Below are 10,516 nucleotides of genomic sequence, written 5' to 3'. Positions count from 1 at the left end.
CCCAACTTGCCCTTTTTATTTTTGACTCACATGCTAGGTCACTCATTCCAGTAATACTCCATGACTCCAATGCCTTCAGGGTTGAAAAAAAGGGGGATATGATCGCCTGATGTGGACCAAAGTTGATCTTGGTGCTGATCGATCTGACATAACCCTGTTATACATAAAAACAGTCAATTTGGATAATTTAGGGCAAATCTGATGATTTTTAGAAATCTAAGTTACCCAAGAGGTTAAACAAACATATTTCGTGATAAATCCCAGAGAATAGTATGACAGAAATCATAAGCAGACGGCCAGATTTGTTAGAGATTTGAATTCACAGACCGTTAGGAAGGTACCAACAATAGCATAATATTTGATGGAAGCCAAATGAGTAGATAAAACCAAACATAGTTGTAACCTTAAATAACTGATACTTTGTCAATCCGAATATCAATTTTTTGTATGAAGAAAGCATGAACGATGAACATCTAACGATGCGTTCCCTGGCAGTATATTACTGCATCTGATGCTCAGCTCTACCGACTCTGGGACTTCCTAGTATATGCTGATCTGAGATGAGCCAGGGCTTCTACCAACTCAAAATTTTCATCTTTCGACTCTGGGTATCTGTCCAATGCGCTTTGCTGGGTGAAGGAGGGCAGCATCTTCAAAGTAGCAGAGCACAAACCAAGAACCAAAGAGTAGGAAGAAGCCCAGGATGGGATGAGGAGAATGCAACATGGCCTAGAAGGAAGGACAAAGATCGATACAAATACCACGGGGCAAGTAGGACAAACCGTGTTGATGGGTGAATCAGCAGATCCTGTATGAAGATCAACCAGAGAGAGAAGGGCTCCTGCATTCCTGTTAGGATCTTGCTGGGTGTGAATGTTAGCCTCTGTTATTGCGAAGAAGGATAAATACCAATGTAATTGATCAAATGAAGCATGAAGTACTTCCTTTTCCTTCCCTTTCGTTCTGGAGGAGCTATCGTCGACAATAGCAGTCTTCCCTTCCCCCATATCCATTAGCTGTCAGAGATCCTCCAACTTTCAAATCACCATCTCCATCTTCTACAGGTTCTTGCAGCTGTGGACCACTCCAAAACATCAGATTTGGTCTTCCAGCCATTGATCTACTTTCACTGTCCCCATAGGCCTGTATGTCTTGTATCTTCTTGTTGCTTCCATGTGTTCCACTAATGAACTACTCAGCTCCATACATGTAAGGTAATGAAAAGGTCCCCCACACCATTAATGTAGGAATCACCCATAGAGAAAGTTCCTGCTGGTTCATCCAACAACCTACTAATGTAAAATGGCAGGCTCTCAGGCTGTAGGAACCACCAATAGAAAAGGAGTCACATAAAATGTAAAAAGTGAGGCCATTTGCAACATTGACAAACACATCGTCCAATTAAAGTTCCCAAAAACGGGACCTCCCCTCCTCTCTCTTTTTCTTTCTTTTCTATTAGAAGTGTAATATTGACAAACTAAGGGTGGATCAGCTGCAATAAGGTAATAAACAAGTTTTTCTGGTTTTTTTTTTTTTTTTTTTTTTGGGGGGGGGGGGGGGAGTGCAGGGACACATAGTTGCTCAAGGTGTAGCTAATCTACATAATATCATGTTAAATGTAATTTTGAATGGTACAAACTGAACTTGTATTTAAATCAGTGAACTAAACCCAAGGTCAAATATTTTACTGTTCCTTGTAGGCAATAAGTAAAAGAATAATAAAAAAATAACAACAAGATATTGAGATTTGCAACCAATTTGCTCAGCCTGAAATATTTGGCCAACCAAGATGATATATCTCCAGTGAAACGGTAAAAAGACATTCATAACTAAATCATAAACTTTGGTTCCACAATTCACTATTCAACGGATGGAGCTTTTGGAGTGGAATTCTAAGAGAGCATAAACATCCTTCCTTCAGTCTGATACTCAAACAAGACCTTATGAGGGTACTAACTTGTATATCCGCTGCAGGCCAGAAGTACCAACCAAAGAAAGAACTAGAATAATAGCATCATCATCATGGCAAGCTGGAATCTTTTGGAGGGATGAGTTAGTGGTTATTCTGGCCAATAAGGAAGTCAATGTGAAGCAGAAGATCCTACCAGAAAAGCAATTTTTGCAGCATTCTTGTCATGTCGCTGAACTGCAAAATAACAACAGATGTGGACCTAAATCCACAAGACCAAGTGCTAGCAGCCAAGACTATTAATTATGCTGCTAACAGTCTTAATAACAACTTTTGGGTCTGCACGTGATTCATCTAGATAGATAGCATAATACTTTAGTCCCCTCCACCTTGATATCAATTTAAAATGTGGCCGCCTGAAATCATAGCTTACTATCTCAAGAACCACAGCATTTGGTGAGGCAGCAATGACGTGAGTAAGACCCGCTCCATGTGCCCCAATTATGACTGAAGCATCCCGAATCGCACGGACTTGCTCTTTCATGGGCATGTGTGCAAATAACCCATTGACAAGGTTCACTTTGCATTTCAAGTGATTAAAAGCCCAAATCTTTAGAGCTTCAAAAACTTCCTCTTCATTAGTCAGCCTCGATTCAACTTTTCCAGCATGACGTGGGTGAGCTAAATAGTCCTCACGACGCACGAATAAGACATTATGACCTGAGACCAGTTCTGGGCATTGATTTCTAATGACAGGAAAACCAAAAGCTGCTTGTATCATCTCTCCGAACTCAGATAAACGTGCAGTCTTTCGGTCATTTGGATTCTGCCGTAGATCATGTGCAGTTGCCCCCTGACAGTCAATTGGGGGGTCTTTCAAACCCTTAAAAAGAGCTGTCTCATAACCCAATGGTGAGAGAACGGCATGACGGAAACAAACTGGACCACTGAAGTTTTTAGAATATCTCAGGCTTGTAAAGAGGGCTTTCCAAGTTTCTTCCAGTTGTGTCTGGAAACAGCAAAGGAGAGATCAGGAATAACAAATCATAGACTTGATGCTGGTATCTTATACAGATTGCATTGATAGGAATATGTAATAATAAGGAGAAACATGCTCATGGATAGCTTTAACATTCAGAATCAATATTTAAATAGCAGGGCAGAATGCTTCACACCCAAAACGAAGGCCTTAATGCATTGACACCCCCTTTCATGTTTCATGAGCATAGGTACCCAGAGTTGGACTTTTATTGGACACATTAGTCCAATCTGTTAATGATTTCCGTTAAACCATCATTCCTTCTTTGAAAATTCCAGAACTACCCTTCGGATGCTTGGAGATTACCCAAATACCCTTATGTACCCACTCGTCTTCTCCATTTGTTCATCTTCCTGAATACACTTCTGAATCCTTTCAAACCCTAACCCCTAACTTTCATACCAACCGCATTATCTTACCTTCCACTTCTGTTCAAATAACACCAACCAGACCATCTTCTCTCGCCTCCCAGTTCCCTCCCAACAATCCCAATCAGACCATCATTATCTTACCAGAAAATGGAGAGCAATTTCATGGTTGTGGCTCTTCAGCACCATTATGGCAGCAGTTAAAGCTTGATCTTATCCTCTCAACAATATCGGTTTGCATTTGGAATGCGCCTCAAATTACGGGAATTCCTTTACAAGAAAGGAAATGTTTCCTTGTGACTTGTACAAAACTCATTTCGTTAAAAAAAACTATTTAAAGGGACAAAGTGTCGGTTGGTGCAAAATTCCTCTTTCCCTTGTCTTTTTTTAATGACAGTTGGTAGATCAATTGATGCTATACCTACGGCAGAAGCTATAAGCAGTAATAGCTGGAAGTTTCCCAAACAGTGGGCAGAAGAAGAACCTGTGATGGAGACATGGCCATTGTGAGCAAAGGAAGTACCTGATGCGGCCACGGCAGAGATGGTGGCAGTTGTAAGGGGCCAGGGTTGCCATATTGAAGGAAAAACCTAAACAGATGAAGTTTCCAGGATCAAACAGGTGAAATTAGCAGGATTGTTGCTTGATAAAAAGATGATGAGAGTTGGGATTTCCAGCTGATGCCAGAACCACAACTTGCTGAACACCCTGCACAATGATCCTTTCCAAATTTCACCTGCCTTGGGTACATTTTGCTTGAATTCCAATCCAGCTCATGTCCACACACACCCCTTGGAGCATTCAGATATCTTGACGCTAATTGGAACCGACAATGTTATGGTTTCCAAGTTTTTAACCGTGCTATCGTATGATTTTATCGAAATCTCCAAGCTCACTCAATATGTGTGTTCTCTAATTTAACCACTTGCTCCTTTTCTTCCACTAATTTCAGAATTTCAAACAAACCTCGTAGGTTGGGAAAAACTGCAATCAACCCCCATCTGATTACTCTACTTGTCTGAAATCCCATCTCTTTACTTCATTACAGGAGAAAAATCCGCTACTTAAAAAAAACTTTGATAGTATGATAAGCATAACAACAGGAAACTTTGATGGTAGAGCCATCATGTTTCAACCTCGCTGAGTTGAGTCAGATTTTAGGACAGTGAATGTTCTAGAGAAGCTGAGAATATCTTGGATCATTATTATCAAGAAGACCCAAGGTGATGGAGTGGTCCTTAAGCACCTAGGCAACTAAGGAACCCAAGTGTAATTCCCCCACTGGCCCACCCCCAACCCCATATTAACATATATTAACATTATGTTGTATGCTATAGTATATACCTTATAATTATCATTAACAATCAACATCTAAGCACATCAAAGCCATTAGGAATCAGCATTAAGTCACATAAAGAATAAAAAATCAATATTAAGCTTATCAAGTCATCAAAAATCAGCATAGAACTAGAAGACAGTAGAACTGAAGAAGCAAGTTATTTAAATTTTAAAACAATCAAAACTTACACGTGGTTTATACCATTCTTGAATTTCAAGACTATCCAGGTATGCTGTTCTAGGGATTGGTCAATGTATACTGTCCTTGGAATTGACCATTGTCCTGGTATACCTAACTCCTAGCTCCAAATTTGATTTATATGATTCTTTAAAAACAATCTTATCTACAAACAACTATATTGCTCTTGATTGAGAGAAATACTTTCATTCTTTGAGAAGTTTGATTATTAAATGATCTTATTTTGACATGAGACTTACTGCATTAGGTAAATTGTAAAACACAAAACCAGCTTTCACAAATCCAAATTTGCTTAAATTTAATTCATATGGAATAAGTAATGTTCCAATCAAACTTTATTTGATGTGAGTGATGCTGTCAAAACCACTTTGAATGAAAATATTTTTTTTATATATAAAAACAAATTAATATCTTACTGCACTTCTGATACTTAGAAATGTTTTACCATATTAGGAATTATAGAATTTTTAGGTATGAGAACCCCAGCATTACAAAGTTAAAAATTTTCACCTATCTCCATGAGTCCAATTTCTGTTCTTGAAGTCTTTCTCTCTTTTTTTTTTTTTTTGGGGGGGGGGGGGGTGGGGGGGGGGGGGGGCAGGGGTTGTGGGGGCAAGTTTCCTACACAACCTTAGCCCACCAATTTTTGCTAAGTGCTTGTTTCGATACCTGGACCTCAACCTACAACTGTGGTCCACTAACCATTGTGCCCAGGCCCACCCCTAGTATATCAAATAAATGCAATAACAAAAATATGAAAGCATTAACTAACATCATTTTGCATAAACTAGGTTGATAACCATAAGGCGTTCAACAACACTCAGTATACCTAGATACCCCCCCCCCCCCACCAAAAAAAAACAAAGATAGAAAAAAAGATAGAAAGAATAAAACAATCAATATGACCAGCAAACTCAAGATATGCAATGAAAACCTGGAGATTGTCCTACACCTGAATGTCGATGACAAGGGCTAGTTCAGTCGATAGCACGTGCTCCACACCATGAATTTCTTTTCTTAAAATAAAAAATTGAAACACCCTTAAGTCAAGATTAACAGCCACTGATTCCGGTACAAAAACAGAAGTGACTAGGCAATAGCATAAGTAATGTTGTCCACACTCAGTCAGCCTTTCTTGTTCACTTGAAAAGGCTTCCACATTAGGCATCTTCCAAATTCCACAGAGAGATTTGAAATTGAAACAAGTTGACAAAGCCCACATGCGAACACCTTTTCTGCTTTTTATTTCACTTCCCCCTTCCCTTATATTTCATCTCGCTTTCTCTTTATCTCTGTCTCAGTGTGTGGTCTGGGGCTCTCTTTGTCTGCTCAAGCATGATAGCTGATAAGATCTAATCTAGTCAAGCAAATGAAGTTCTGATTCTATTTTTCTCTTACAATATCTGCATTCATGGATTGTTGTCACTGCTCTATTCAAGCAAAACTGTCAGGAAATTTACAGATCTATTCTTCCACTTCTTTTTCACTCTCCTAAACTATTATGGTGCTCAAAGTTCTAGCTTCGAGATTTCAGGATATAAATATTGGCCAACTTTTTAAAATAAATCACAAACATCCTCCACCACTTCTCCCCACCAGGGCAATATTACATCTATCACCCCTGGTTCTGCAAACAACTATGTCTACCACCCCTGAATTATAAACCTACGCTGTACTTTGGAAATTCTTACAACCTTGCCCCTACTGTTAGCTGACCACAGTTAAGTGATGATGTCATCACCCAAATATCAACTAGATGCCTCTAATAGCCTTGGTGAAGGTGTTTTAACATCTTTACCCTCGTTTGTTTAAAACATCATCATCTTCTCTGGAAAAATCTAAGCACCACCCCACGATGCAACTAGGTTCAGTATAAGGATTGTAATAGATGTTAAAAGATGTTTGTTCTCTGGTACATCCAATGAAAATCCTAAATAGTGCAGGTTTTATTGAAGACGAAGAAAAGAAAAGTTTGAAGTTCAACAAAAGCAAGTATCAAGCAGGAGAAACTCCAGAAAAGAAAATTGAGATTCAGACTAACCCTTCTTATCATTCCATTTCCATGCCAGTTGTAATGCTAAAACAGAGCACAAGCTTAGAAACCTACAACTGGCGCTAGGATTCAAATAGAATACCAAATTATCATGTAGAACTTTTCTAAAAAATCCATGCCTTAACCCTTAAGTAGTAGCATAGGACGGGATTCAAAACCATTGTTTGATTTGATGAGATTCAAAAGCAGCATTTCTGGAGAAGAAGCTCATCAAGCACTTCCATAGCTAGAGAGAACCGTAATTTTCCAGATAGAAGCAGCATTTCCATCCATTTTTTCACATCATCATCTTTTTCTGCTGCTCCTAATTTTGAGAAATCAATAGATCACACGAGCAGCATCAAAGACCTAGAAACCTATTTTCACTGATTTTTTTTATTTTTTTTCCCTTTTCCATTGGTTATTCCTAGGTTTACAACAACATGCCTTGTCCCAAGACTCCCAACTAAATGGAGTTGGCTACATGGATACTTGCATTCCAGTCAGCTCTATTTGAGGCAATACTAGATACAAGGCCTAAGCTATGCATATCCATTCTCACCACTTCTCTTGAGGTTATCTTAGGTCTGCCCCTAGTTCTTCTAATTCATTTGATTTAGATTAAATCAATTCTTCGTACAGAGCATTTAAAGGCCTTCAAGAACATTGTCATGCCACCTCAATCAGCTTTCTCATAGCATATCATTTATCAAAGCTACTCCCAAACCAGCTCTAATATGATCACTTCATTCCTTATCCTTCCTAGTTTTGTCAATTATCAATCTTAGCATCCTCATTTCTGCTACATTCAGTTTATCTATACGATGATTTTTAATAGCCCAACACGCTGCACCATACATCATAGCTGGTAGTACAACAATCCTATATAATTTTCCTTTAAGTTTTAAAGGAATACGTCGATCACACATGACCTTAGACACACCTCTCTACTTCATCCACCCTACTTTAATTCTTTGTGATACTACGTCCTCTATATCACATTTTTTATTTATGAATGATTGAGCCAAAATACATAAAATAATTGCTTTGTGAAATTTACTATGTTTATTCTGACTATATACTTTATGCGAATCCGATCAGATCTTGTGACCTCTTGTGGTATTTGTTTCAGAAAGTGTTGGTGAAAGTTGACTTACATGACAACAGAACGAAGCAAAACTCCATGAAAATAGTCTTTATAAAAGAAAGAAAAAGAGGAGAGAGAGGTTGCAGCCGGCAACGATGGGATGCAGAGGGTAGGGCTGGATAAGGTTCCAGCAACAGCAGGAGCACGATGGAAGCAAAGAAGAAGAAGTAAACAGTGAGAATTGACATTTTCTTACAAAATTAACAGACTTAGTGCTATGGGGAGGTAGAGAAGTAGCTGCAATTATCTGCAAAACAAGGGAGCAGACATAAATTTGTCATAAAAACAAGAATTTTCTAATTTACTAGATTGGAAGGGTAGAGGTTTAGCACTAAAGGGGCTTCTTTTTCTCTCTCCTGTGCTTTACAAGTAAGTATTTATGAAATCAATACGAAATAAACAGAAGGTTTCAAGGAAATGAGTTATTAGCAGATCCTCTCTAGATTGCAATTAAGAAAATCAAGTTTTCTTTGTTGTGGCATGGAAAGTAGACAAATGGAAGACTGATGTAGAATTCATTAAATTTCATCCAAAGACTGCCAAATGATGCCAAATAGGAATATTTCAAAGGGACATTTAATCAATGAAAATTGAGAAGATGCTAAATGATGAGCAAAATGAAACCATTAAAAAGACAACGACTTGCTTTAAGTGAGTATCATGTTGGACAAAAAAGTAAAGAATGAGTCATTCAGAAAGACTAACACAGCATTGGTTGACCAACCCCCCCCCCCCCACCCCAAAAAAAAAAAAAAGAACCACAGCATTGGTCATATGAATGAAGGGAAAATAAGATCCCAAATAAAATTCCTTGTCCAGATAGTGACCCCAATGGTTTACCAAGAAAAAGAACAAGCACAGATACAGATACAACACTATCATAAGGTTAATGCACCTACATAATATCTGAGAGAAGGGTAATGCTTGCAAATAAACAATGAAACGTAGAGAGCTAAAATGAAAAGCCAAAGATGCTCAGCAAATAAGAGCAGATAAGTCGAGCAACATTAAGCTATTATAAAAGAAAAATCTTTTGCAAAGTTTTGGATATCAAATTTGAATCATTGGTTCCAGGTTTTAAGTACATTACTTCAGCTACTTAATATAATATTACCAGCCATTTTCATAAGAAATAGATAGGCACAGATTAGCATTTGTACCTTACAATGGCCATCCAGGAAAACTAGATGAGGTCGATTAGGCATGCCAGTAACTCTGGAAGCAACATATGCGCTGTACCAGTCTGTCACTGTGTGGAAAAGGTTTGCATACTCAAAACGTGTAACCAGAAGGGTTGGCTCCTCAACCCACTGCAATAATAATTCACACTCTAACGTAAGGAAATGCAAGGAAATAAGCTCCCTAGCCCCCAAGAGGGGAAAGAAAAATGTCACAGAAGAATAACAACACTGCATAACAAGCAGAACTAAACAAACAGGCAAACCCACATTCCGTCGAAACAATGGAACCAATAACAGTCGTAATCAAGATAAGTGGCCAAACAATATAAAAAAGGTTTGGAACCAAACCTCAGAGCACCTGAACTCCTCAGCATCCACCAATCGCATGGAATCAAGTAAAGCCCGCATTGTATGAAAGGTAACAGTACCTTTCGGTACCAAATGATAGAGGAACTCCTGATTCACGAGCTTCCCCCCGTTTACATTCTCGCTTCGATTGAGACCTTGGGCGAATTCGACTTCAAAAGCACCCGAATCGAAGGAAGGAAGTTCCTGCTTTTCGTCCCGGCCAATCACAGACTTGAGATTTTCTCCTCCAACAGACATTCGTATCCTATCGGGATTCATCCGTATTCTCCCACCTTCACAAATGGAGCTCTCAAGTGATTGGCTGTAAAAGCAACGAAACCAACCGCCTTGCCCGCCCCTGACACCATCACTGGGGAGGGATCCTCGACTGATCACAGGAGAGGGAAGAAGAAGTTCGATACGACGATTGAAGCCATTGCCGAAATAGCCTTCGCATGAATAGGGAGGGACATTAGGGTCTGAAGACCAAGGAAGATAAGAAGGAAGGATTGGCCATGGTTTCGCATGGAAATTGAGGACTGACACTGGAAGTTGATGGTGTTTCTGTATTTGCTGCTGAGGCTGCTGATGATCATGGAGGTGGACTTTGGGGTTGCCATAGCGGTGTAAGTAAACGTAGAGAGAGAAGCAGTTCAAAGCGAAGAGGAAAACGATGATTTTGAACAGAAAAGCATTCCTTCTGCTCATTATATTTTTTGAGAGCTTAACGTCTTCTCTGCTCAACCCTGTCTCTTTCCATTTCGGGCTTCCCGAGGTTTTCACCAACTCCTTTACGAACCGTTCAGCCAGATCGGTTAGGAAAATATATCGGATAAAGTATCGGATATAGCGATTCATGGAGGGCAATGTGAATGGTTTCTGCCAATTTTTTTTTTTTTTGGTAATCGGTCATTCTCGGCGGCATATATAATATACTCCTCTCAATTTTCCTGTA

The 10,516-nt window shown here is 39.1% G+C and overlaps 1 protein-coding gene across 1 annotated transcript; it reads right to left on the bottom strand.

The window, feature by feature from the left end:
- Window positions 1-1,586: 1,586 nt before the first annotated feature.
- Window positions 1,587-10,339, bottom strand: LOC149002917 (beta-1,2-xylosyltransferase-like). Its single transcript, XM_089137907.1, has 3 exons — window positions 9,562-10,339; window positions 9,193-9,342; window positions 1,587-2,918 (listed from the first exon to the last, which is right to left on the bottom strand). The coding sequence occupies exons 1-3, from the start codon at window positions 10,267-10,269 to the stop codon at window positions 2,193-2,195; spliced, it is 1,584 nt and encodes a 527-aa protein (XP_088994033.1). The 5' UTR covers window positions 10,270-10,339; the 3' UTR covers window positions 1,587-2,192.
- Between the last annotated feature and the right edge of the window lie 177 nt (window positions 10,340-10,516).

This window comes from Hakea prostrata, chromosome 10 (genome assembly GCF_041222555.1).
Source record: "Hakea prostrata isolate BN-2017 chromosome 10, UWA_Hpros_2, whole genome shotgun sequence".
NCBI lineage: Eukaryota > Viridiplantae > Streptophyta > Magnoliopsida > Proteales > Proteaceae > Hakea > Hakea prostrata.
Note: the sequence above shows the minus strand (reverse complement) of the source record. Positions and strands in the feature narration are given on the sequence as shown.

Bases quoted from the DNA above. Each gene is read 5' to 3' on its own strand.
- LOC149002917 (XM_089137907.1), bottom strand. From the start codon at position 10,269: ATGAGCAGAAGGAATGCTTTTCTGTTCAAAATCATCGTTTTCCTCTTC. The intron at 9,343-9,561 runs GTTTGGTTCCAA...TTATTATTGCAG, and splicing joins AGGAGTTCAGGTGCTCTGAG to TGGGTTGAGGAGCCAACCCT. The intron at 2,919-9,192 runs GTACAAATGCTA...TGCTGTTTCCAG, and splicing joins TCCTGGATGGCCATTGTAAG to ACACAACTGGAAGAAACTTG.